Genomic DNA, 27,505 nt, shown 5'->3' on the forward strand with positions numbered 1-27,505 from the left:
TCAATGTTTGAATGTGTAAGGGGCGGGGATTCTGTTGGAGTCGAGGCTCGGCACGCTACGGTGCTGGTGTGAGCAGGATGAGCGTGGAGAAACGGCTGAAACGTGAAGCGGAGGAGAGTTGGGAGGAGGAGGCAGGTGTGTACAGGACATATACACTGCGGTTATTCTGGAGGGTCACCTGCGGGTCTCGGGCTACCTTCTTATGTGGCAGAACTAAGGAGACGACTGGCCGCAGCCAATAAGTGTTCAGCTTTCGTTTTCAGAACTGATGTGGTTATTTGTAAGGTGGCCTGTGATTGGTTGCTGTAGGTGCACCCTGTGCTTGGGGTGGACTGTAGGAGGCAGGTTGTCAGGACTTTTCTGACTGTAGATCACTATGGAGAGCAGCAGGGAACATCAACTATTGTAAGGTAAATCAAACCTTCACTGATCTCCAACTTAATTCCTGACAACAGGGCAATAACTAGTAATCGTAGGAAGACGCCTTTTAAGCCAATATAAAGCCTTGTTCGCACTTCGCCTTTCACATCAGTTTTTTTTTTTTTTTTTTTTAAACAGGGTTACTTGATTTCTAGTATTGCTACCCCTAGAATTGACCATCAATATAAGATCTACAGGGGAGTGACACCAGGGACCCCTACGGATCACTGCGACTGAGATATCGCAGCTCTTGATAATGTTTCCATACTGTGATCCGCGCTGCTCATTCACAACACATCCCATTGAAGTCTTTAACATTTTGTATATTTTTCTATGTCTCTGGGTCCATGAAATACAGATAGTACACAGATGGCATATTCAGGAACCCAATGACTAGAATGGTCCACAAAACAAGCCACAATAGAACATATCTGATCTCTTACCCACAGTTTTTTTCCATTGATCCATAAACTTACAGGTTAGTGAGAAGGAACCTGAATAGGACATAGGCTAAAATCCGGATTGTATACACAGAGTTACATGTATCCTTGTGACCATCAAAAAAAATCCAACCTCTGACAATGGTCAAATGGTCGCTTGTAATTTGTCTTGCCCCCCCCCCCCATAAGGAAACATTGAGGTAAATCAAGTCATCTATACGTGAATCCTAAACTACCTGCATCATATATTTCAGTTGAAACCAAGTACAGCCGCAATGAGCCTGAGGACCGCCGCAGCAGACATTGCCCGTATCTGGACACTATCAACAGGTCGGTGTTACAATGAAGTGGCTAAACAACAGTAATTTAAAAAGTTCTGGACGTTTCTATTGTGTAATGATGGATTCTTCTTACAGGAGCGTCCTGGATTTTGACTTTGAGAAGTTGTGCTCTATTTCCCTGTCCCATATTAATGCCTATGCCTGTCTGGTGTGCGGCAAATACTTCCAGGGTAAGTGCCCGGCTTCCAATGACTAGTGGACTAGTGACTGTCCTGGGGGGGAGAATCTGACATGTGATTCCTGAATGTTCTCTACCTACAGGTCGGGGGCTGAAGTCTCATGCCTATATCCACAGCGTTCAGTTTAGTCATCATGTTTTCCTGAATCTACACACCCTTATGTTTTATTGTCTGCCCGACAACTACAAAATCATCGATTCATCTCTGGAAGACATTACGGTAGGTTGTTTCAGTGTTGTATTGATTTGAAGACAATTTGTCTCCTGGGTGAACCCCTTAAATTTGGGAGATCTAAGGCAGAGCTCTTTCAATCTTGAAGTGGTCTCACAAGGCTCACACTTCTCAATGCTCATACTTTCTATTTTCTCCTCAGTATGTGTTGAAGCCAACATTCACTAAAGCTCAGATCAGTAATCTAGACAAACAAGCCAAGCTGTCTCGGGCCTACGATGGGACCACCTACCTACCAGGCATTGTGGGCCTCAATAACATCAAAGCAAATGACTACGCCAATGCTGTATTGCAGGTGAGTGCAACAATCTTACACTCATAGAGGGTGGAATGATGTTTGATGAAACAAAACTTGGGGGATTGCGTCAATAACAATTCCCTAATATACTTTACAAGTATTGGAGAGGTTTGATATTACAGCAGACCGACATAGGACAGAGTACTGGTTACGAAACTATATCTTCCATCTTGTCGGGACATCCTGGGACTTGTAGTTTTGCAATAGCTGAGGGAAACCATTGCTATAGTGTGTTACCAAACGACATATAACCTGTTCTCAGAAAGAGGACGTGTGATAAATATTTTCTAGTGTTGAGAACCCCTTCAGAATGTGATGTGTTACACGCTGTACCATGTCTGTTCTTATACATGTTTACATGTCTGTTCTAGGCATTATCCAATGTTCCCCCACTGAGGAACTACTTCTTGGAGGAAGAGAATTACCGTGGCATCCAGCGTCCCCCAGGGGATATCATGTTCCTCTTGGTGCAGAGGTTTGGAGAGCTGATGCGTAAATTGTGGAACCCCAGAAACTTTAAAGCCCATGTTTCCCCTCATGAGATGTTGCAGGCTGTGGTTCTCTGCAGCAAGAAGACCTTCCAGATCACTAAACAGGGTGAGTCCTGAGTTGTGCTGTACACTCTATGCGTTTAATAAAGAATCCTGGCCTAGACACTGGCCAACATTAACCAAGTTCATTACTGTGGGGATTTATGTGTGGTAAGTTACAGTTTTATCTTTTAAAGCTAACTCTTAGTTGGCTTATTTTAGACCAATATTTCTGAACATTGCTTTTCAAGCTTTGTACCTCCTAGTGAGAACAATCCCCGAGTGAGTACCCTCAGCGTAGTGATCTCTTATAGCAGACTTGCAACAGTTATGTAATGGCTCCTTCTTTGCCCCTGTATGTATTATAAATACCCTCACATGTAGTCACATTTTCCCCACAGTCCCCCCACATGGGTGACATAATGGATCCAACAGTTCCCCTACTTGTAACATAATGACCCCCAATGTGATCCTACACTGAGTGATACATATCCTGCACTCCATTCAGGTCTACCTGCCCTGGATTGATGCCTGCAAGTGATGAATGCAGCTCACCCCTTGCTGCCCGAGTACTCCTCGTTCTCATCTGCATTTGGTAATCTGTTCGGGGACCCCCATGAACGGACTACCAAATGCATTTGTAAAAGCACACGGACCCCATTGTAGTCTATTGGGTCCGTGTGCTTTTACTGCACAACGCTTGCAAATGCATTTGATAGATTTCCCCAACGGATTACCAAAAGCAGATGTGAACGAGGGGTAACTGAAGTAAGCACCTCAGTCGGTACTGAGGGAAGCGCTCATTGTGCATCTAAATTAAGTATGGCGCCTTTGCCCATACACAGCCATCCAGTCTTGGCATTGGTGGGCAGGAATGCGGTAAAGCATGTAATATAGACCAGTGGTTCTCAGCCAGCCTTGGGGTATACGTACTACAGGTTGAGAACCACTGCTTTAGACTGTTACATTGTGACAGAAAATGATACTAAATTTGGTGGATTTCAAGACTAAAACTGCGCCTACCCTGTCCGGAGATGTTTCCAGCAAGGTGCAAGCATGAGTTGTTTTCAGCACAAATCGATAATAAATTTGTCTAATCTTACAGTATGATAAAATTCTGTTGAAAGTACCTTTAGTAAATGTGGGCCAGGGAGTTGTTTTTCCGTTAGATAAAGCTTCTTTAGTTCTGTCACATTCACCTGCTTGATCTGATTGTGACATCCATGTGTTCACTGTATCTACTGTACTTCTGTATTTGTGCTACCTCTACTGTGAGTACTATATGTACTGTACTGCTCCCTCCCTGTTTGCACTACTTGTACTATACTACTGTGTGTATACTACATATACTTTGTGGGCTGTCCTGCCCTGAGGCGTGGGCCAGAAGGGCTGTTGGACCCCAATACCTGGGCTGCAAGGGCAACTCTCCAACTACAGAACTACATGCACTGTCCTCCTATGTTTGAGGATAAGCTGTTTATTGTGGGCATTAGCTGCCGATGGCTTTCTCTTATTTTTGCTGTATCTTATAAGTACTGTACAGCACCTAGAAGAGCACAAAGACAAGCATAGCACAACAGCAAGGGGAAAGATAGTGCAAGTGCAACCTGAAGTTAGTCCCCTATTTGTAAATCTAGAAGCCCTATTAACAATGTGTTCTTCCCATCAGCAATGGAACACCTAGAAGAAGCCAGCAAAATGGTTTTGGATGTGTCCATAGATTTTCATGTATAGAACATCATATCTTATTATTATCATTTGTTTTCTAGGTGACGGTGTCGATTTTCTTTCCTGGTTCCTAAACGCTTTAAACTCTGCTCTTGGCGGTAACAAGAAAAAGAAAAGTAAGTAAATCCTGTCAGTATGTGCATATACATCCAGGGTATAGTGATGAAGATAATTCCCAGGGCCCAGATAGACAATGACTTTGAGGCTGAAGAGCCTTTGGAATTTGGAATTGAAGTCTCATGATCCATGGGGCTTCAGTATGTGTTTGGAGTGTGGGAGGAAACCGGAGGATCCGCACACAAACACAGAGAGAATATATAAACTCCTTGCAGACGTTGTCCTTGGCAGGATTTGAACCCAGGACTCCAGCACTGCAAGGCTACAGTGCTAACCACTGGGCCACAGTGCTACTCATCCCGGGGGCTTCTTGACAACAATCGCAAGTTCTGCATGCTTCATGGCAGATGCCTCTATGAAACTCCTTGTGTCTTTTCAAGGCTAGGTTTACATCTCTGCTGGGCCCTCCGTCATTCGGCTCCACTGGGGTCCCGAATGACGGAGAGCCTGACTGCTAAAATAGCGTATTCCCATGGACACTGGTGGACTCTATTGACTATAATGATTATATAATGTTTTCATACTGAAAGCAGCAGAAAGAAAACTCCTCCGCGCAGAACTTTTCTCTCCACAGATTCCTAGCAGTTTCTGCGCCACTGGAGACTCCGGCACAGATGTGATCTTAGTATAACTGGCTCCAAGAAGAAGTTTTTTTTTTTTTTTTTTTTTTTTCTTTTCTGGAGAAAGTGCATTCTGCTCAATATGATCCATTTTCTCCAAAGCGATATTTTATGATGCGCATCCTAGTAGACACTTTACTATATCTAATAGCTGCTGTTAGGGATCGTAAGACTTTGCTACGTGTCTTATTCAACCCCCTGCTGCATTGTCTCGGATCACGGTCTCGTCCACCATCCCTCCATGTTACCTAGCTGATTAGAGCTCTGTCACAAGACATCATGCTGCTATCCATTGCCTGCCCAGTCAGACACAACCACTTCATGTTTTTTTAGATGGCAGGATATTTACCAATGTAGAATAGAGAAGATCATTTTCCTGTTTCACGGTGTCGACCTCAAATACAAATCAATTTAACTAGTTGACGTCCAACAAGTATCCTTGTCATGAGCAGCAGGTATTGCCACATAGTGATGTGCATACGGCTACTGTACCCATGTGGTTAGCTGTATATAATGGCAGTAATACACAGGGGTACCCTTATTATAACAGCAGAGAGCACAGGAACCGGTGATTTTTGCCATATAACCCTATGTGTACAGAACAGAAAGCGACTCCATGCTGAGCTTTATTTTACATAATTTAATGGCGAGATTTTTTTATATATTTGTTTTTTTTCCAGCCATTGTAACAGACGTATTCCAGGGATCAATGCGGATCTTCACCAAGAAGCTTCCTCATCCAGATTTGGTAAGGGTTAACAAACTGCACACAAATGACGGGTGTTATGTACTTATATCAGCGACATACAAGCCCCAATCTTATCTGAAGGGTGTATGACGGAGGTCTGAGGGAAGAAACATGAGGTGAAGTAATATTCATGAGAACATCTATGACATTCTGCTAGAAGATGTGTAGCGTCCCTTTAAGAAATTAAGGTTCTACATGAGAATAGATTCTACAACTTCGACTAAATATAGTCTAAAATATTCACAGGACACACGAAGCCGATGTACCGGTAACAGGACAAATTTTGTTTGCTCATTTGGACATGAGACATTTTCCATTCTACACAATGATACAGCAGTGTCATAGGTTATGTGTTGCTTATGGTCCATTGTGACCTACTTTGTGGTTGGGAGTGTCCTATGCAAACTGTTACCTGTTTTCGGGAGCTCTAGCAAATAACTTGGTTTGCAGCAGAAATTGTGAGCGCCTTGGATTATTGCAGGCCATATGCCCAGACAGAAGATGACTTCACTTCCTGGATATGCGTATTTCCTCCTAATATAATAGTCTAGCTGTAGGATAGTCCGCTGTGCTCATTTTTCCTGCAGATATTTTTGAGGCCAGACTTGTGGCAATAATTTAGTCACTGACCGATTTCCATATTAAGAAGTAGTCCTGTCTTGTAAAGTGATGTCTATAGTATATGCTATAGCTTTCTGATTGCCGGAGGTCGACCCTCTCCAGTTGTGACAGTGAATTGCCTGAGCGCTGAGTTGCTTCTTTGTCGCCTTCATAGATATTTACCTGCCATCACTCCTTTAAAGGGGATGGCATTGATGAGACAGACCTTTTAGGATACATAACTGTTGTTTTCTATCTGCAGCCAGCAGAGGAGAAGGAAGCACTGCTCGAAAATGAAGAATACCAGGAGAAAATGTTGGAGTCTCCTTTTATGTACCTGACTCTGGATCTTCCCACTGCCCCTCTCTACAAGGATGAGAAAGAGCAGCTCATCATCCCTCAAGTGCCCCTCTTCAGTATCCTGGCAAAGTTCAATGGCATCACAGAGAAGGTACAGGAAAAATGCAAACTTATTGTTTGTATGTATGATTTATACCCATCTGCATTTGTCTTTTATATGGGCACGGCATCAGTAACAAGGGTTAGCCATGGGGCCCATTATCAGATCACCCCTGGCTGTATATGTCTCACGTCTAGTGCTCCATGTGAATGGATCAGCGGGGCACATCCTTGCTCAGCACTAGATTCACTCCTAGGACAGTGATGTACAACATTCCTATAGAGACAAATGAAGTGGTCAGGCATGCGGGCACATTGGGCACTTTCAGGACCTTGTTCTCCTAATCACTGGAGGATCCCAGAGATCAGACCCTTAACCTTCAGGCACTTATCCTGAGTATCTCATTTAACAGAGTGAGCCGTGTCCTATATTTCTTCAGACGCTATTCGTGTATACTTTCCCTTGATGTCTTGAATTCTTTGGAAGTTCATCACTTAGGAATCACACATGTCTTTACAGGAGTACAAGACCTACAAGGAGAACTTCCTGAAGCGTTTCCAGTTGACCAAGCTCCCTCCATACTTGATATTCTGTATAAAGCGTTTTACTAAGAACAACTTTTTCGTGGAGAAAAACCCAACTATTGTGAATTTTCCAATCACGTGAGTAAATTGCATGTTCTTATGGTGCTGTATACTATAATACCACACTGCTCTTGTGGTGCTGTATACTATAATACCACACTGCTCTTGTGGTGTTGGATACTATAGTACCGCATTGCTCTTGTGGTGTTGGATACTATAATACCACACTGCTCTTGTGGTGCTGTATACTATAATACCACACTGCTCTTGTGGTGCTGTATACTATAATACCACACTGCTCTTGTGATGCTGTATACTATAATACCACACTGCTCTTGTGGTGCTGTATACTATAATATCACACTGCTCTTCTGGTGCTGTATACTATAGTACCGCACTGCTCTTGTGTTGCTGTATACTATAATATCACACTGCTCTTGTGGTGCTGTATACTATAATACCACACTGCTCTTGTGGTGCTGTATACTATAATGCCACACTGCTCTTGTGGTGCTGTATACTATAATATCACACTGCTCTTGTGGTGCTGTATACTATAATATCACACTGCTCTTCTGGTGCTGTATACTATAATACCACACTGCTCTTGTGGTGTTGGATACTATAATACCACACTGCTCTTGTGGTGCTGTATACTATAATACCGCACTTCTCTTGTGGTGCTGTATACTATAATACCACACTGCTCTTGTGGTGTTGGATACTATAGTACCGCATTGCTCTTGTGGTGTTGGATACTATAATACCACACTGCTCTTGTGGTGCTGTATACTATAATACCACACTGCTCTTGTGGTGCTGTATACTATAATACCACACTGCTCTTGTGATGCTGTATACTATAATACCACACTGCTCTTGTGGTGCTGTATACTATAATATCACACTGCTCTTCTGGTGCTGTATACTATAGTACCGCACTGCTCTTGTGTTGCTGTATACTATAATATCACACTGCTCTTGTGGTGCTGTATACTATAATATCACTGCTCTTGTGGTGCTGTATACTATAATATCACACTGCTCTTCTGGTGCTGTATACTATAATACCACACTGCTCTTCTGGTGCTGTATACTATAATACCACACTGCTCTTGTGATGCTGTATACTATAATACGACACTGCTCTTGTGGTGCTGTATACTATAATACCACACTGCTCTTGTGGTGCTGTATACTATAATGCCACACTGCTCTTGTGGTGCTGTATACTATAATACCACACTGCTCTTGTGGTGCTGTATACTATAATGCCACACTGCTCTTGTGGTGCTGTATACTATAATACCACACTGCTCTTGTGGTGTTGGATACTATAATACCACACTGCTCTTGTGGTGCTGTATACTATAATACCACACTGCTCTTGTGATGCTGTATACTATAATACCACACTGCTCTTGTGGTGCTGTATACTATAATATCACACTGCTCTTCTGGTGCTGTATACTATAGTACCGCACTGCTCTTGTGTTGCTGTATACTATAATATCACACTGCTCTTGTGGTGCTGTATACTATAATATCACACTGCTCTTGTGGTGCTGTATACTATAATATCACACTGCTCTTCTGGTGCTGTATACTATAATACCACACTGCTCTTCTGGTGCTGTATACTATAATACCACACTGCTCTTGTGATGCTGTATACTATAATACCACACTGCTCTTGTGGTGCTGTATACTATAATACCACACTGCTCTTGTGGTGCTGTATACTATAATACCACACTGCTCTTGTGGTGCTGTATACTATAATATCACACTTCTCTTCTGGTGCTGTATACTATAGTACCGCACTGCTCTTGTGTTGCTGTATACTATAGTACCGCACTGCTCTTGTGTTGCTGTATACTATAATACCACACTGCTCTTGTGGTGCTGTATACTATAATATCACACTGCTCTTCTGGTGCTGTATACTATAATACCACACTGCTCTTCTGGTGCTGTATACTATAGTACCGCACTGCTCTTGTGTTGCTGTATACTATAGTACCGCACTGCTCTTGTGATGCTGTATACTATAATACCACACTGCTCTTGTGGTGCTGTATACTATAATATCGCACTGCTCTTCTGGTGCTGTATACTATAGTACCGCACTGCTCTTGTGGTGCTGTATACTATAGTACCGCACTGTCTGTAGTTGTAATGACTTACTGACCGATAAATAAATAGGAGTAGGTTGGTACATAGATCTATCTACATTTTTTATTCCATTTTTTTATTCCATTTTGTAGGAATGTGGATCTACGGGAGTATCTGGCAGAAGAGTTTCAGTCCTCGCACAAGAATACAACATATGATCTTATAGCAAACATAGTGCATGATGGGAAGCCCAATGAAGGCGCATACCGAATCCATGTTCTCCATCACGTGAGTAGACCGTGGCTGTCACTCTCTTACTAATGTATTGTCACCACCCTCTTCAGTACTGCATCAGTGTAGGCAGATTGTGGTGTTGTGTTATATGACTGAAGTTGTCATAGAAAGTTTTAAATCTGGGTGGGGGATGCAGAACTTTTCAATACGTAAACTTTGAAATCCTTCCTCCAGACTCACATGTAACACGTGCAATCAAAGTTGACATTGTTAGCCCTATGGTCATACTGCGTCTGCAGTGCATATTTGGCATAAATGCCCAGAAAGTTCTCTTCAGTAGATGTCATACTTCAGTCGTGGCAGCGTATGAAAGCGGAGAATCTCATCTGAACCATTTTAGGTGGTATAAAACCAGAGATACAGCCATTTGAAGTAACCTTCCCCCTCTTTGGTAAATGCTTCAGCTCTACATATTCACAATACAACTGTGTACAGACTTTGCTCATTTACAGGGTTGGAGAATGTTACAGTCTGTTTTATGATAAAAAGGAAGTTAGATAGGATAATAAAGTATATTACAAAACTGGGGAAAAAAAGGGAGTTAGACTTTAATGCCTATGGTGACATGTATGCTACTGTTTGCTTATACTTCATCATATATTGAGAAATCCTCTCAATAGAAAAGCTCAAGTGTAGTGTAAACAGCGCCTTAGGCTAAATCATAAAAATACAAGGTTACTCTTATCAGTTTGACATGCAATGGGAATCTTGTCTAAATTCTACATCACCTTTGTTTAGGGCACCGGAAAATGGTATGAACTGCAGGACTTACAAGTCACCGACATCCTGCCCCAGATGATCACTCTATCAGAAGCTTATATTCAGGTAGGTGTTTATGTTCCTGCACTGACATGGTTACAGAGTAGATGAGGTTGGATGAAGACATCACTCCATAAAGTCCAAACTATAACCCTACATGGAGGCACTTATGCACTTCAGATGTGAAGAGGTCTCCTTATGTCTGAATAATGCCAGGGGAATGTCGATGGAGTATGAAGAGATATAAGAAAATTCATACTTCAGACTAAGATGTCTGAGTGTTGATATAACAAATGGATACTAGATCTAAGAGCAGTATTTAATACAGAAGCCTCCAGTCATATGTACAAGTATATTGTGACAATGGAAGTCTAATCTGCACAGCAGTGGGGTGTCGGGCAATGGAAATACTCCATGTGCCACATAATGGGCAGTATTGACTCCAAATGCTAAAGCCGTGTCAAGTTACGGGGCAAAACGCAGTCACAGATTAGATTCTGGTTCATGGATCAAATTTTACTCAACCCCTAAAGTCTGTGCTTCCAGGTGAGAAGGTGGGCACTGTATCATTTTATACCAATTTTATATATAGCTCTTATAACTATGATTTTTTTTTTTTCCTCGCCGGCAGATTTGGAAGCGACGTGAGGATGGTGAACAGAACCAAGAGGGAGCGTGAAACGCACATCTACCTACAGCCATGAGAAATGGAAGGAGAACCATAAAGCAAACTGGACTGAGAACTTGGTGGGTGTCCAGTTCCCCCAACTTCATCCCCCTCTCTGTCGCTGCCATACTTACAAAATAAAAACAGAATCTAGTGCTAGGTACCAGTTTCCATTTTTCTCCCGCTGGGCACCAGGACTGGAAGCGGCTTCATCGCTGGTTACCGGCCACGTCCAAAACATATCCAGCCTAGTTGTCAGCGTTGTGGTGGGAGAGACCCTATATACATATTGTATGCTAATGGTTTTAGAGAAATAAGCACCACCATTATTGTTCCACCTGTCCGCCGATTCCTGTACACTGTGTGACTGTATATATTTATATCAAATGTCTAGAAGAATGGTGTTTTTTATTTTGACCATTAAACCTGTTTTCTTCTAATCCTTTTGTCTGTGTGACTCCTCATTCTGCTGCTTAGAAGTTGTACTAGAAATGGGGGCAACACCGTGGCTCATTGGTTAGCACTGCAGGCTTGCAGCGCTGGAGTCCTGGGTTCAAATCCCGCCAGGAACAACATCTGCAAGGAGTTTGTATGTTCTCCCCGTGTTTGCAAGGATTTCCTCCCATACTACAAAGACATACTGATAGGGAAAAAAAAAGTACATTGTGATCCCTATATGGGGCTCCCAATCTGCAAAAAAAAAAAAAAAAAGTGGTACTAGAAATGGGGACTTAGAGATTTCCTCAGTAGCATCTATATACTAGTTGTATACACTCTGTTAGGGTAAGGTTGACCACTCAGAGTGCTTATGCAGTTTTTGAAGAGAAAGCCAAAAATAGGAGATTTCAAAAACTACCATCTGTGTTATCTTTTCTCTCCCTCCTGGTTTTGGCTTCAGAAACTGGTTCAGAAAACCTGAATGTGTGCCCTTATCCTTAGGTTTCTGGGTGTTTCCACATTCAGAATATTTTGGAAACCGCCACTGTAGTTTTTCATGCATTTCTCAAGTCAGAGCAGAAGTGGATTCAAAAGGAATGGGAAATATAAAGGAAGGACTTGTACTTCTTTCTCCATGCTGGTTCCACTTCAGGCTTTGGCTCAGAAAACTGCATCAGGGATTGCTGTGGTGTTTTTTTTCCAGAAAAAAAGGTGTGTGTGAACCCAGGAACACAAGATTTGTGAAGATAACCATCGAGGAACCTTCCCTGATGTGAAACCAAAGTCATGTTGGCCAATTTATGTTCACATTCTCTTTTGGGCTGTCTTTCTAAAAGGTTTCTTCCCTTAGAGTGAGTTTTATATACTCTGTGACTTGTCGGACAATCCAGGATCACTTTTATTCTGATTCTCATCAGGTCCCAATGATCTTGCGTTAGGCTAAGGCCCCACGGGCCGTATCCGCAGCACTAAAGCGCTGCGGAAAGAACCGCTACGTGAACGCATTGCAGTTCTTTCCGCAGCGCTTTTAAGAGAAAGTTCACAGAGTTTTCCTCTGCGGACTTTCTCTTAACATTATATCTACGGGAAAGCCGCCAGCGTTTCCGTAGATATAATTGACATGTTGCGATTTGCAAAGCCGCAACGGCTTTGCAAATTGCAGCTTATCGGAGTTGCGATTTCTTTCGCAAAGTGGGCATGGGATTCGCATGAATCCCATTCCCTTTGCTTGCACTGTAAAACGCCACGATTGTTCCCGCACTGTCTCTGCTGCGGGCAAATCGCGGCATTTACGTCCCGTGGGGCCCCAGCCTAAAGGGGTTTTGTGGGATTGACATACGGATGACCTGTCCTTATGCATTCGATGGCGGACTGACAACTGGGAGTGCTCTTGTTTGTGCCAATGATATCACACTGACCAGTCCTTGTACAGCAGCAGTTCAGTTTCATTCAGGTCAACTGGGCTGATCTGCAAAACCAAGCACAACCACCATACAGAGTATAGCACTGTGTTTGGTATTAAGCACTCACCCAAAAGCTGCAGCATCTTCGACCAGTTTATCGATAAGGGGTTCCTGGGTGTCAAACCACCACAGATCACAAATTGGTGACCCGATGCTAATGATAGGACTTCAAAATGTTGAAATAAAGATGCAATATAATGGTGTACATGATAAAGCTATAATACCAAGCACCCACTGCTATGATATAGGTACCAAGTAGATAGATGGAGCAGTGTAAACACTGGAGAGGTCGCAACTCTTGCACCAATTGCAACACCCCCATCAAACAAGTGGCAAGGGTGCAGAGTTGGACTTCAGTGATCTGATATCGATGGCCTGTACTGATGTCCATCAATACTTTGACAACAGAAATGATTTCATTCAGTAATAGTGGCACTCTAAAACAATGGATAGAAGGTAGAAGAGGAAGCTGTTGTAATAGACAGACATTTATTTCTCAGGAAGGGGAGAGGAACTTTCACAAAGGACTTGGTACAATGAAAGCGCACAATTCAGGCTTCAGTTCCAAACATGTTCTAGACAATGGCCAAGAGCCTGGAAGATAAAGGGTGTATTTATTATATGGTATGTTACATATTGCAGAATCTCCTATAACAGTGAGGCTTTCTAGGTTGGGTGCGCACAGGAAGGGACTGCGGGTTATTCTCTACTGTGCAATTCACAGGGTAATGGCCACATTGCAAAGGTAGTGAAAACCTGCAATATACACTGACATGTTGCAGTTGAATAGCACGTGGATAAGATCAGTAAATCGCAGCACATTCGCCGCCAGCAAATCCCTCGTGGGCCCAGCGATAAAGGAATATTTCCCATATTTCACCTCTTGGGCTGTTGGACTAAATCTGTCACTGACCTAGACGGGGACGCATTTTTGGCTTTAGCATCACGTACCTTACATTCTCTTGCCTTGTCCAGGTTTTGGCACCAGTATGAGGGTCCTGCTGCACATGCAGTGTTCTCATGTATGGGCTTAGAAGGAGAAGAACAAGCACCTAATGTCTGTGGACAAAAGATAAGGATTATATTGCTATAGGTACTGCTCACCTATACACAGAATGCCTTTGGCTGGTGGGGGGACATACCTGACAGGTGATCTTGTGGTCCCAAGGTTTCAGGAGAAGATCAGATAGCTCAGTCTGGTGTTCTTGGATGAATGCATAACACTAAGAATGTAGAAGAAATATCATGTATATGGAAGGAAACCTATACTGAATTGGTATGTCATAACAAAAACATAGATTTACATTGGCTATGAAATATGACAACTAGGTGACGCCATGTTGACTGTATCAGCTCAGCTGCTAATATTTAACATGTCGAACCCTTCTCCCCATCTACATCTGCTATCAGGAGACATCTCCATTAGATGTTTAGCCAGTCATATATCTAATGTGTATGACATGCTGTAGACTCTAGAAGTTGCTGTCTGAAATAAGGTTAGAGGCCCTATCCCACCTCTAGGACCCACACCATACCTGACCCCTAGCACAGGCACATAGAGCAAAGTGTCAATGTTACAGAGACTCTCTTAGACTTCAGAAGAGTTAGGCCTCGTTCACATCTTCATCAGTAATCCATTCTGGGCAGTCCTCATGAGGAAACCCTGAACGGACTACCGAATGCATTGGCAAACGGTGTGCAGTGAAAGCACACGGACCCCTTAGACTATAATGGAGTCCGTGTGCTTTCCGCCCGGTTTCCGCACAAGTCATGCGGACAAAGAAGGAGATCGTGAACTACTTTTCTGTCCGCATGTTCCATGCGGAAAACACACGGACCCCATTTTAGTCTATGGCGTCTGTGTGCTTTCACTGCACACCGCTTGCCAATGCGTTTGGTAGTCTGTTGGGGGGGAGGGGGTGTCCCAATGCAGACTTCCCGAACGGATTACCGACGCAGATGTGAACGAGGGCACATGAATACCAGCCGATGTCTGCTTGACTGGGAAAGGCTTGCAAAATATCTGTATCAGCACTCCGTATACCCTTGTCCTTCTAGCACAGGGGTAGGGAACGTACGGCTCTCCAGCTGTTGCAAAACTACAACTCCCAGCATGCATACTTGCTCTGCTGTTCTTGGAACTCCCATGGAAGTGAAATGAGCATGTTGGGAGTTGTAGTTTCACAGCAGCTGGAGAGCCAAAGGTTCCCTACCCCTGTTCTAGCAGATATCAACACCTTTGCAGTTCTTATAGGTCCACCATTACTCTCTACTTTTCTTACCTCCTTCCAGTCCTTTGAGGAGGTGCATACTTTGGAGAGGGCCATACTGATTCCCTCCTGGGTCATGTTCACACCACTTGTACTCTTCACAATGGAGGTGATGGCCAAACAAGTGTCACAGGTTATATCTGATTCCAGCATTGGCATTAACTCTGAAGAGGGAACAAAATGTTAACAGGTAAATCCAGGTCACTTATTTTACTAACTTAACCCCTTAAGGCTGCTGCTTAGTTTGCTCATTAAAAGGGTTTACCCATCTTTAGTTATCTTCTAACCATAGGGTAACATGCATATTGGTTTGTGTCTGACTGCTCAAGACAGAGAAAACAAGCTTTTTGTCCGCCATTACGAATGGGGCTGTGGTTGGGTAGGGCACCCACCGCTCTGGAGATCACCTACCACCAGAAAAATTTTGAAGGCAAGCTTACTTATACATAAAAATTTGATTCCTTTGCCCTTTTTGTGTATAAATATGCTTGCCTTCAGAAATTGTGTCATACCATGCTTGATGAAGAGACCTAGTAGATTAATATATGGAATACCAAAGCTTACTTGTAGGGTAGTTTACCTAAATGTTACCACCCACCGGGGGTGGGACACTCTCACTGACACAAATCTCACAACATGGGAAAGTGGGCCAGAGCTTTGCATATAAGTTCCTCTCTTTTTTTGGGCGTATGAGTGGAATGGGGATGAGGTGCAGTGGATCCCAATTTGTAATAGTCTATGTGCCCCTTCTGATTCTATAATGTACAGTTTTTACATTTCTGTGGGTTTGCACTTAGGTTTAGGGCACACTATACCCAGTGACAAGACCCTGTAGATGTAGCTGCACTCACCTGGCGCACAGTTTTCGCCTGTTGCACACATGAATAACAGTCCACACACCAGCTTTGGTCCCAGCTTTCCCAATATCGTGTCCAGAATAATGATCGTATACTTCTCAACAATGCACTGGCAGACCCCGGCGATTTTAGCTGGCAGTGCATGGCATAGCTGTGACGCTCCTTTTGCAATGGCTTCCTGTATACGGGAAACATATCAGCGTTTAGTTCTGTATACATATATACTCTTTTATGCACTGGTCTATATGAGCAGAGTATTGGACAGACAAAGGTCTTTTTGTTGTTACCTTTGGGATTGCCAGCTCGAATTTTTGCACAAAGGATTTACACATCCAACAAAGTGGCGTTGGGATTGGCCATTCCTCCTTCATCTCCTGTGAAACAGACGTATAGCACAATGATAAGAAAAGTGCAAGTATGGTGTATAGGTGTGAATGTCCCAAAATCAAGCACTGTGCCGGGAACAAATGGCCCCTATGTGGCTGAACAGACCTCCGTCATGTTGTGTGTGTGTGCGTGTGTGATCACAAGTGTGCAATGTGTCAATTTTGCACAAGCCCTCTGTTACAAGGACAAAGTCATGGTGTGCGACTTGAAGTGGCAAACATGCAATTTTCATCTATTGTCATCCTATACATTTATTGTTATCATATAAATCTATTGTATATCAGTCTGTCCGATATCATTGGATGGCAGATGCTGGGGGATAGAAGGATCGAGCTGTTGGATTTCAACATGTAAAATGCTTTTAGGATCAGCTGTTTCCCTCCCTATTCAAAACATCTGGACAAGTGGAATGTGTGTGTACAGTATCTAATATCTCCTCTTACCTGTGTCGCCTTGGTATGCATGGTCTGAATAGTCTCTTGTACGAGAGGTAAGAAATTTTCTAATATTGATTCAGCCGAGTGATCAGATTTCCAATGAAGTGTCTCGTCAGAATGACACATTCCTACTTTAGTGCAGACTGTAGTCGGATTCTGTAAGATGAGGATTATTTCTAATGATTAATATCAGCACCAGATTTCCATATTAAAACTTGTAGGTACAAATTGTTGGGTGGCTTTGACTCTGACCATCGAGTAGGCCAAGCTTTCACCTTAAAGGGGTTGTGCAGTAAATGCAAATTCAGGGGAAGTCCATTTGGTCACACATTGTGCCTCGGTCCCCGGAAGCCCTGAGCACCATGTGACTGCTGAGGCCAGTGGTGTAATTAATGACTTGTGGGTCCCGTTGCAATCTTTTGTCCGGGGCCCCCTACCTCATCCATACAGTGAATTCTTGATAGTGATGGTTACGGGTGCTAAGGAGTTTCATCCACCTTAGTGTGGTTAGGGGTAATCTGTGGGTCTCCTTGGTTTATGGGCCAGATGGAAGCTGCAATCTCAATACTGATACCAGTGCTTATGGGCCCCCTAAGGTTCCTGGGCCACAGTGTGACTGTACCCTGTGCAACCCCTCAAATTACGCTCCTGGCTGAGGTCAATCTGGAGAGGGACCGATGATGTCACTAGTCCCTCTCATGCGACTGCTGAGGCTGCTGATTGGCCTCAATGGTTACATGGGGTGCAGGGCTTCCGGGGACTGAGGCACGGTGCACAAACAATCGGAATGTGGCGGCAGCTGGTGCCAGAAGTAATAGGACCAGTGCTGCAGTTCCCAGGTGCCACCATTGTACAGTGGACATGGTCACATCTCTGTGTCTATTACTTGAATAGCTGCATGGCTGGATCAGATGATTGATGCAGATCAAAAGTATGTTCATGTGCATGAGGCCTAAGTTAGTTTGGACCAGGTTTAGATGTTATCACTAGAGATGAGCGAACAGTAAAATGTTCGAGGTTTGATATTCGTTTCGAGTAGCCCCTCAATATTCAACTACTCGAATCGAATATCGAACCCTATTATAGTCTATGGGGGGAAAATGCTCGTTTCAGGGGTAGCCAACGTTCGATCAAATTATACTTACCAAGTCCACGAGTGAGGGTCGGGCTGGATCCTCTGAGAAGTCTTCTCCATGCAGCGTCCCTGCGGCGTCTTCCGGCTCTTCATTCACTCTGCCAGGCATCGGGCCTGGGCAGAGTGAACTGTGCATGCCTGCACTACAAGCGGACATGCGCAGTCGGCTCTGCCCAGGCCCGATGCCTGGCAGAGTGAATGAAGAGCCAGAAGACGCCGCGGGGAAGCTGCACGGAGAAGACTTCTAAAGGTAGGAGAAGAACCAGCGTTGATTGACCGACTGTATAGCATTCGGCCAATCAATGCTGGTTCTGCATCGAACTTTTACATTCAAACAGCGAGTGGTACTCGATCGAGTACGAGTATTTCGAATACCGTAGTATTCGATCGAATACCTACTCGATCGAGTACTACTCTCTCATTTCTAGTTATCACCTATCCACAGGGTCTGGCATTACATGTATGAGTAGAGAGCTGGGGTCTTTTACCCCCCAGTTTGAATGAAGCGGTAGGTTGGAAGGCTTTACAGCTGCTACTTACAAACTGGTTTTCCAGAACAGTTATCAATACATCTTTGTACTCGTCCACCATCTTAATGCACTCTTCCTGAAATGGAGGAATCCTGGCACATTGTTCGTGTAGAAATTTATTGATAATAGACTGCAGACAGATGGAGGAGATTTCATAAGAATAATGAGAATATTCTAGTTACCTGCTGTATTTCACATCATATATTATAACATCATTGAAAGTTATCTTGTACTCTACGGCTAGGTTCACACCTGCGCTAGGCCTCTCTGTCATTTGGGTCCAGTTGGACCCATGTGGATCCACGGTTGGATCTCACGTGGATACACACAGACACCAGTGGACCCCATTGACTATAATGAAGTCCACCAGATGTCCATCGGGTTTCAGCCCTCTCAAAAGGACTTTTTTCTCCGCCAATTTTTGGCAGTTTCTGTGGCAAGGGTACAATCCCAATTAATAACTATAACATGGTGTTCAACAATGGACGTAAACACTATGGACTTCATTTATCAAAACTGTCCAGCCATAAAACTAACCAATAATAGCAAAGCTTTCATTCTTCCAAAGTGGTATAAGAAATGGAAGATGAGCTCTGATTGGTTGTTGTCAGGAACAAAAGCCAAATTTAATGTTAGGCAATATTGATAAGACCCTGTTGTCCATATCCAGATGTAACAGAGTTAACTGGAAGTTCTGCAACTGGTGAAAAGCCAATGTAGGTGATAGGCCGGTATTATACCTGGATCGGGGATGACTTTGCCATGCTGATGAGGAGTGTGACAAGCTGCTTACATTGCATGCACTGAACATCCTGCACAGAGGAAGAGACACAATCAGTCAGATATATGGCATTGTACATATTGGCAATAGAAACTGGTGCAAATCTACATCTGAAAACTCTATGAAGATCCAACAGCCCGTGATTAGCACTGGAGGTGCAGGGGTATGGAAACCATTGGACAATATGGACCTGTATTCATTTCGGTAAGAATTCTATCTATATATGTCCGAATATATATAGAGTGTCTAATAAATAAGGGAAAGTATACCTTGTGTCAGAGTTTCCCTTTAAGCTAGGAATACACATCAAATTGTAGTTTCCTGGCATAAGATCTCACGTGTCACAATACTAATGACAACACATATGGTGACATTGTGACCTGCAAATGCCACAAACAGATGTCAGGAATCCAGCCCTGCAACCTAACCAACAACCAAATTCACTATCAATGGCTGTCAACTTAAATGTAGTCTACCAGCACTAACAAAATCACTTCTAAACCACTTATATGCTGTTGTAGAGGTGGGTAGCGAACATAGCTTACTGGTGTTGAGTGCACTCGGGTGATGAGTGGGGGTCACACATTATCTTTTGTAGTCATCACCCATTGCCGTCCCCCAAAAAAAGAAAGCCTGTCATGTCTCATGGATGGCACTTTTCAGCAAACCAAAAAGGAAGATGGTGCTCCAGTAGGTGTGGACCTGCCTTCAGTGCACCCAACAGTTCATCTGCATATGGAATGAAAGTTACATTTCTTAGTGGCATCATTGCACTTGGCCACAACACTGCCCCTACAACAGTATGTAAATGGTTTATAAGCGGTCTTAGTGGCAGTAGACTTCCTCTAATATCACATGGGCACATGTTTCTCTGTAGCCCTAGCCTTAAAGAGGACCATTCACCATGACCATTTCAATCCTTCTGTCTCTTCACGTAATACCAGACAGACTGGATGATGTGGAGATCAGGGCTCTCTGGGGCCCTATTATCACCTCCAGGACTCCTTCTCCAAAGAGCAAAGGTCACACCAAATATTGAAGGGATTTTAGACTTTTTTTTTTTGTTAACAAAATAAACCAGTAAGGGCGGGTTCACATCTGCGCCCGGTCTCCGTTATGCAGGTTTCCGTTTCCTGCCCGAAACTGGACAGGAGAGACGGAAACCTGCAGTCATTTTTCAAACCCATTTCATTTGAGTGGGTTTGGAAAGTGTCTGGCCATGAGCGCTTGTGAGCGTTTTGTGCTCTCTGCAGCGAAACCAGTTTTTTTTTGTTTTTTTTTAACGGGACACAAAGTCGGACATGCAGGACTTTGTGTTCGGTTAAAAAAAAAAACGATTTCGCCACGGAGAGCACAAAACGCTCACAAGCGCTCACGGCCGGACACTGTCTGCCAGGTTTCAGTCTATCTGCAGAAGATGGTAATCAAAAAATGGAGTTCGGGAGCTGGTATGAACCCACCCTTACCCTTCTATTTTTGGAAGCATTGTTACTCTATTTTTTTCACACCTGCCTAAAACTTGCACACATTACTGTATGTTCTCCAAAATGGTGCCATTAAACACTACAACTTGTCCCAAAAAATTCAGGCAATATAGTATGCGATGACATAAAATGCAAAAAATGGCTTGGTCCTGAAGGGGATCATAGATGAAGGTTTTTTTTTTTGTTTTTTTTGGGGGGGGATATGATGTGATTCCACTCCTGACTGCGCTCTTACCACGTCTTCCTTCCACACATTCTGCTTACAATGATTCACTGCCCCACAATGAGCAGCCGTCTCCAGATCCCGACACCAGAATTCTGGACCCTGGGTACATTCCTCCTTCACCAGGACTTTGCCAGACACAACTGTGGAGACATATGTAGTCAATATACTCACAGAAGAAGTATACAGGGAGCCTGCACTGCTAAAAAGAAGTATACACCCTCTTCTATACTGAAGGTTTAGCAAACCTCTAGTTATACACAACTCTTGAATTGTAATGAATTATACAGGTGAAAATAAGAAACTCTGTAATATATCTTATCATGGATTTCCATTTCCTTCAGCACTTATTAAAGTTGTTCTCTTGCCCCTTATCTTCAGTCTGACTACTTCTTTATATTATATCTGTCTCTGTATTCAGCCTTACACACAGAACTCTATGGAGAAGGGAAGGGTGGAGTAGCATTCTCTGGCTGACTGGTTGATTTATTGCCTCATTCTGTGCACTTCTAGTCTCTTATCTACAAACATAGGAATGTTAAAAGTGGACAGAGTAGCAGAGCCTAGGAACCTCAATTATATAGGGTGTCTTTTCTATCTCCACCTCCCCCCTTCATAGATTACCGGAATGTGCAGAAAGCAGCGCTGCCCGAAAAGTCTTTGTCTTTCCGTTGTGAAACCAGAAAAAAAGCACTGCTGGATTTCAACATGTCCGATTCTTTGTTCTTACAAGAGATGCCTGGTAGCAGGTTATTTCCCTTTCCCTTGTGAGAACACAAGCATACTTGGTCAAGCGTGCCTGTGTTTGGAGAGGTCGGACAAAGTAGTAATAGTTGCTGGTCAAATGGGCGGAGAGTTCACTGCTATTGAAGGTGTATGGACACAATAAGCCAATATCAGACACCTCTCCATGAAAACAAAGGACTGGATTCTTCCTTTCTCTAATATTGGGGAAGAGTCAGCACAGCACTATATACATGAGGTAGTCAGACGGTCCGGCAAAATTGCCAAGTTCAGCCAACTTTACTCTTATGTGTAAGATCAATTTTAGGGTTGATGGTGAATTTATAAGTAGAAGCTTCCATTGGTCAAGGATGACGTGTTTGACTGGTACTTTGAAGATATAGGAAAGATCTTCATATCTAATAATGTGAATAGTAACGTTATAGTTCATGGATGTAAAAGCTTGGGGACAGACGAATCATGGCTTTCCACATCATTGCTCTAGGAATCAATAGTGACCAAACTAAGCCAGACCTACAACACAAGGACCAGCCTGAAGCCTGACCCTAAACTGGACTAACAGAAAGCCAACTCATAGAACTGTCAGGAAGGGGGGATGGTCAACAACGAAACAGACACCGATCCCATCAACATTACATTGAGGAGCCTGAAAATCAAACAGATCACAGGACATTGTGGAGACCCCCAACCCATCCGGGGAGTGACAATAAAAATCAGTTTCATGGGAACAGTCCTCACACATCCAAAAATGGAAACAGCAATTCTATCAATTCTACATCATAGGACACAGTGAGAGCACTCACCTGCGATCACGCACAGGAGACATACCAGGCTCAGGCGTGGTCCTTCCATGATAGCTGTAATGGGCAGTGTCCCTTACCTGCAGACCCTATATACCTGGACGGGAGGAGTGAGAGGTGCTACTGGCACTCCCAGAATAATGTACCACTCCTACTCTGATACTGTGTTTACAGATTAGGTTTTCCAAAATTATGTATCTATCTAACTAATATCTATCTATCTATCTATCTATCTATCTATCTGTCTGTCTGTCTGTCTGTCTGTCTATCTATCTATCTATCTATCTATCTATCTATTTGTCTAGTATCTATCTATCTATCTATCTATCTATCTATCAGTCTCAGTGTATCTATTTATCTCTCTATAGTTATCTGTATCTATCTATCTATGTAACTATCTATGTCTATATTTATTTCATATCTATCTACTATCTATCTATCTATCTATCTATCTATCTCGCTATCTATCTATCTATCTATCTATCTATCTATCTATCTATCTATCTCGCTATCTATCTATCTATCTATCTATCTATCTATCTATCTATCTATCTATCTATCAGTCTCAGTGTATCTATTTATCTCTCTATAGTTATCTGTATCTATCTATCTATGTAACTATCTATGTCTATATTTATTTCATATCTATCTACTATCTATCTATCTATCTATCTATCTATCTATCTATCTATCTATCTATCTATCTATCTATTATCTGTCTCCATATGTATATATCTTTCTATCTACGGTATCTATCTTTCTCAATCACTTTATATCATCTCAATATCTATCTATCTATCTATCTATCTATCTATCTATCCGTCTATCTATCTATCTATCTATCTATCTATCTATCTATCTATCTATCTCTCCCTTCCTTCCTTAAACTTTGATTTTACATATTGTTAAAGGTGTTTTCAAGGATTTAAAGTTTGATGTCCTATACGTAAGACAGGTGATCAGTGTTAGATTGGGGTTGTTCTGACATCTGCACCCCCACCATTCAGCTATCAGTTGAGTGCAGCATTTGCTTCCCAGTAGTCTGTTTGAGGCTCAGTTCCATTAAAATGATCAATATCATAATCCTGGAAATCTCCTTTAACTAAGCTGGCCATGTAACTATGGAAGCTCAGAGCTGTACCTTGTTGTATTATTTCGGTTGCTTCTGCCCGTGACTTCATCTGCATGTTATTGGCGTCAATGATCCGCCTGCTCTGGTGTTTCAGCAGCTATCAAGTTGGCCTGCCGCTGAACTTGTTCCTTGTGTCGTGTCTGTGATTGTTCCAGCATCTCAGCAGCTCACTGGGTTGCCATATAATGAGCGTGTTGTTGGAGTTGATGATCTGTCTGCTCCAGCGTTTCAGCTGCTCTAAGAACCGCTTGACACCTAGCTTTGTCAATCCTCCTCAGCTCCGCTTGAGAAGTCTGTTGACTTCTGGGTACCTTCATAGCCCTAGTTTTTGTAGAATTTTATGACAAATTAGCAGATGCTTGTAAAGAATGTACTCAGTGTTATCTGTGTGTTTACATAGAGAGATAACAGACTGGATTTTATCAGCAAGCTGCAATTAGCTGAACGATTCCCCTGCTGGCAAGAGCATTTTAATATTAGTAGGATACATAACTTGCTAACAGTCGTGAAGCCATGTCATTTACTGGGATAAAAAGTAGCCTATGTGTTAATTCAGGTTACAAACTATGTGCTAAATTTCATCCAAATCGGTTCAGCCGTTTTTCCCTGATTTGGTAACAAACATACAAACTTCCACATTTATAATATTGCTAGGATTCATTTATATCTCCGCTAACCACTGAGCCAGCATAGTAACCACTGAGCCAGCAAAATAGCCACTGGGCCAGCATAGTAACCACTGAACCAGCATAGTACCACACTGAGTTAGCATAGTAACTACAGATCCAGCATAGTAACCACTGAGCCAGCATAGTAACCACACGTGCAAAGATAATACCACACTGAGCCAGCATAGTAACCACTGAGCCAGGATAATACCACACATACCTGATATTATCTAGACTAAAAAGTCACTTGAAGTAAAAGTAAATAATGAAGATTTAATTTTTAACCAATTAATCCCGAATCTTTCTGATATATTGATTATTGAGAAGTATCCAGCAACTCCACCATAAAATCCTTCTACTGAATCCTTTGATGTCCAGTAAGGGGCACATATCCTGATTCCTCCATACCTCCCAACCGTCCCGATTTCCGCGGAACATTCACGATTTCGGTGACGTGTCCCGCGGTCCCAGTTGGAGGGAGGTATGTCCCGATTTCAACTCAGATCTGCATCCAGAGGACGCAGATCTGAGTTGAACACATACGCGGCTAAAGCAAGGAGCTGTCACAGTTCAGCTCCTTGCTTCGTCGCTGCACGCCGCCTACTGGCTGTGTAGACACGATGTGATGACATCACATCGCGCCTATAACTGTGTGTGAGAGAGAGAGGGGCATGGAGAGAGCGGCGGGGGAGCGAGGAGAAGGTAAGTGTAATGTGTACACTGAGGTGGAACGTGAAACTGGGGGCAATTGAAGGAGAGGATGGCATGACACTGGGGGCAGAGATGTGGGGACATGAATCTGGGGGTAGAGATGTGGAGACATGAATCTGGGGGCAGAGATGTGGAGACATGAATCTGGGGGCAGAGATGGAGGGGACATGAATCTGGGGGCAGAGATGTGGAGACATGAATCTGGGGGCAGAGATGGAGGGGACATGAATCTGGGGGCAGAGATGTGGAGACATGAATCTGGGGGCAGAGATGGAGGGGACATGAATCTGGGGGTAGAGATGGAGGGGACATGAATCTGGGGGCAGAGATGGAGGGGAGATGAATCTGGGAGCAGAGATGGAGGGGACATGAATCTGGTGGCAGAGATGGAGGGGACATGAATCTAGGGGCAGAGATGTGGAGACATGAATCTGGGGGAAGAGATGGAGGGACATGAATCTGGGAGCAGAGATGGAGGGGACATGAATCTGGTGGCAGAGATGGAGGGGACATGAATCTGGTGGCAGAGATGGAGGGGACATGAATCTGGTGGCAGAGATGGAGGGGACATGAATCTGGGGGTAGAGATGGGGACATGAAACTGTGGGCAGAAATGAGGGGGACATGAATCTGGGGACAGAGATGGAGGGGACATGGAACTGGGGGCAGAGATGGAGGGGGGACATGAAACTGGGGGCAGAAGAAGGGTGTATATGAAACTGGGGGAGAGATAGAGGGGGGACATATAATTTACGGGTGACTGTAGGAGGATTATACTGTGTGCGGGCACATGAAAAATTAATGAGAATGGGCGGAGTCAACACAAAAGTGGGCGGGGCTAAATTTGCTGCGGCGCGTTACACACACCGCACATTTTTTCCCTCTTTCGTTTCTTCAAAAGTTGGGAGGTATGTTCCTCCATTTTCTAAACATCACATGACAGCCCCTGTATACAATATCTGCCTTGACTTTCTACATAGTGACGTAACCTGGTGTTTCTTTGTCATTACCCCGCTATACACACAGCATTAGGAACCTCCTACACCATCATGTCAAGCACCCTCATAGATTTAGAAATAAGTTCTTTTGTCAAGTGCCAAGCAAACATCTTGTGTCAGCTCCTTCTGCATTACATCTCAGTTAACTCTTAATGTACCTGCTTGTCTGCCATTTAGAAAAGCTTTAATGAAGACCTTTCATGTCCTCTGACGGTATTATATACCGCTAGAAGGCTGACAGTGTGCGCCCGGGTGTTGGAGATATCAGTTTTATTAGTTTTGGTACCGATATCTCCGGCACCCGGGCATATTCCAGCAAAGCTGACAGAGCGCTGAATTCAGGACACTGCCAGCTTTTTATCGGTATATAATACCGCCAACCTGCGAGGATATGAAAGGTCTTCTTTAAGTGTACCTCCAATTATAACACTACGTTTCGTAAGTGAATAGAACAAATGAATATAGAAAACTTTGTAATATACAGTATCTTATTGGAGAAATCTGTCTCCTTCTCCACTTATTGCACACTTTCCTGCTCCTTATCTTTACTCAGACTGTTTATTTGTGTAGAATTCATCTCCATATTCAGCCTCACACCAAAGTCTATGGAAAGGGGACGAGGAGGAGGCTGTAAATTGATTTATTGCGTCATTCTGACATTCTGAGCAGTGATAGAATCCTATCTTGAAGGTACAGTAGTGTTAGACGTGATCTCCTACATACATTTTCAAAAAAGTTGCTATATGTATATGCATGGCCACTGCATGAGTTTTATCTGGACTTCCTCCCCTCTGTAGGCTACATATATCCTTTAGCTCAGGTACGGAGTGAAAGGAAGCTACCGAGTATGATAGCTCCCATATACCACACACAGAAGCGGAACTCCCCTATATCTCTCACACATACCCAGAAGCAGCAGGAAAGGGAACAATACGCAGCAGTAGTTGGTGTACCTGTGAATTTAGTTGTGGAATGAAGCAATAAAACACTTACTAGAAGCAGCAGCAGCCTCTTTGTACAAGTCTATGCCTCACTCTACAGCTGTTCTCTTTCTCTCCTCCCATTTCACTTTCCATAGACTTCTATGGTCAGCTTTAACTTGATTCCTCAGTGATTGTATAGTCAATCTTCAGCTCTACCTCTCTCAAGACTGATTTTGGCAGGGAATTGAATGTGATAAGTGTAGGGGGAGGGGGGATAGAATCCTGATAGGAACAGCATTTTTCTCTAACAACATATATTACAAAGTTACGGTACTTCTCACATCATATACTATTTATGGGAGATAAAACCAAATGATGGTTACTCTTTAATTCAAGAGTCAGAAAATTCCATACATTTCAGTAATATTGTAACATCCTTGCCCATCCGGGCGT

The 27,505-nt window shown here is 43.2% G+C and overlaps 3 protein-coding genes across 3 annotated transcripts in view; 1 reads left to right on the forward strand and 2 right to left on the reverse strand.

Annotated features, from left to right (window-relative positions):
* TMEM150A (transmembrane protein 150A) overlaps positions 1 to 27,505 on the reverse strand; it is a 156,336-nt gene that overhangs the window by 25,484 nt on the left and 103,347 nt on the right. The gene's annotated exons all lie outside the window — the stretch shown is intronic.
* On the forward strand, positions 39 to 11,495 carry USP39 (ubiquitin specific peptidase 39). The gene is made up of 13 exons (XM_075272929.1): positions 39 to 135; positions 1,115 to 1,190; positions 1,277 to 1,371; positions 1,463 to 1,599; positions 1,754 to 1,906; positions 2,281 to 2,506; positions 4,209 to 4,283; positions 5,585 to 5,652; positions 6,515 to 6,703; positions 7,172 to 7,314; positions 9,504 to 9,639; positions 10,384 to 10,470; positions 11,036 to 11,495. Exons 1-13 carry the CDS (start codon positions 78 to 80, stop codon positions 11,081 to 11,083), a joined length of 1,491 nt encoding a protein of 496 aa, XP_075129030.1. The 5' UTR covers positions 39 to 77; the 3' UTR covers positions 11,084 to 11,495.
* SFTPB (surfactant protein B) lies at positions 13,455 to 22,672 on the reverse strand. Its single transcript, XM_075276139.1, has 11 exons — positions 22,624 to 22,672; positions 21,089 to 21,219; positions 19,329 to 19,400; positions 18,599 to 18,718; positions 16,930 to 17,079; positions 16,387 to 16,473; positions 16,094 to 16,277; positions 15,255 to 15,406; positions 14,115 to 14,195; positions 13,924 to 14,031; positions 13,455 to 13,566 (listed from the first exon to the last, which is right to left on the reverse strand). The coding sequence occupies exons 1-11, from the start codon at positions 22,670 to 22,672 to the stop codon at positions 13,531 to 13,533; spliced, it is 1,170 nt and encodes a 389-aa protein (XP_075132240.1). The 3' UTR covers positions 13,455 to 13,530.

This window comes from Leptodactylus fuscus, chromosome 5, assembly GCF_031893055.1.
Source record: "Leptodactylus fuscus isolate aLepFus1 chromosome 5, aLepFus1.hap2, whole genome shotgun sequence".
In the NCBI taxonomy this organism is placed as follows: Eukaryota; Metazoa; Chordata; class Amphibia; order Anura; family Leptodactylidae; genus Leptodactylus; species Leptodactylus fuscus.

Bases quoted from the DNA above. Each gene is read 5' to 3' on its own strand.
- SFTPB (XM_075276139.1), bottom strand. From the start codon at position 22,672: ATGGAAGGACCACGCCTGAGCCTGGTATGTCTCCTGTGCGTGATCGCA. The intron at 18,719-19,328 runs GTATAATACCGG...ATCTGTCTGCAG, and splicing joins CAAAGTCATCCCCGATCCAG to TCTATTATCAATAAATTTCT. The intron at 16,278-16,386 runs GTAACAACAAAA...TCCCGTATACAG, and splicing joins TCGAGCTGGCAATCCCAAAG to GAAGCCATTGCAAAAGGAGC.
- USP39 (XM_075272929.1), top strand. From the start codon at position 78: ATGAGCGTGGAGAAACGGCTGAAACGTGAAGCGGAGGAGAGTTGGGAG. The intron at 136-1,114 runs GTGTGTACAGGA...CATATATTTCAG, and splicing joins GAGTTGGGAGGAGGAGGCAG to TTGAAACCAAGTACAGCCGC. The intron at 1,907-2,280 runs GTGAGTGCAACA...TGTCTGTTCTAG, and splicing joins ACGCCAATGCTGTATTGCAG to GCATTATCCAATGTTCCCCC.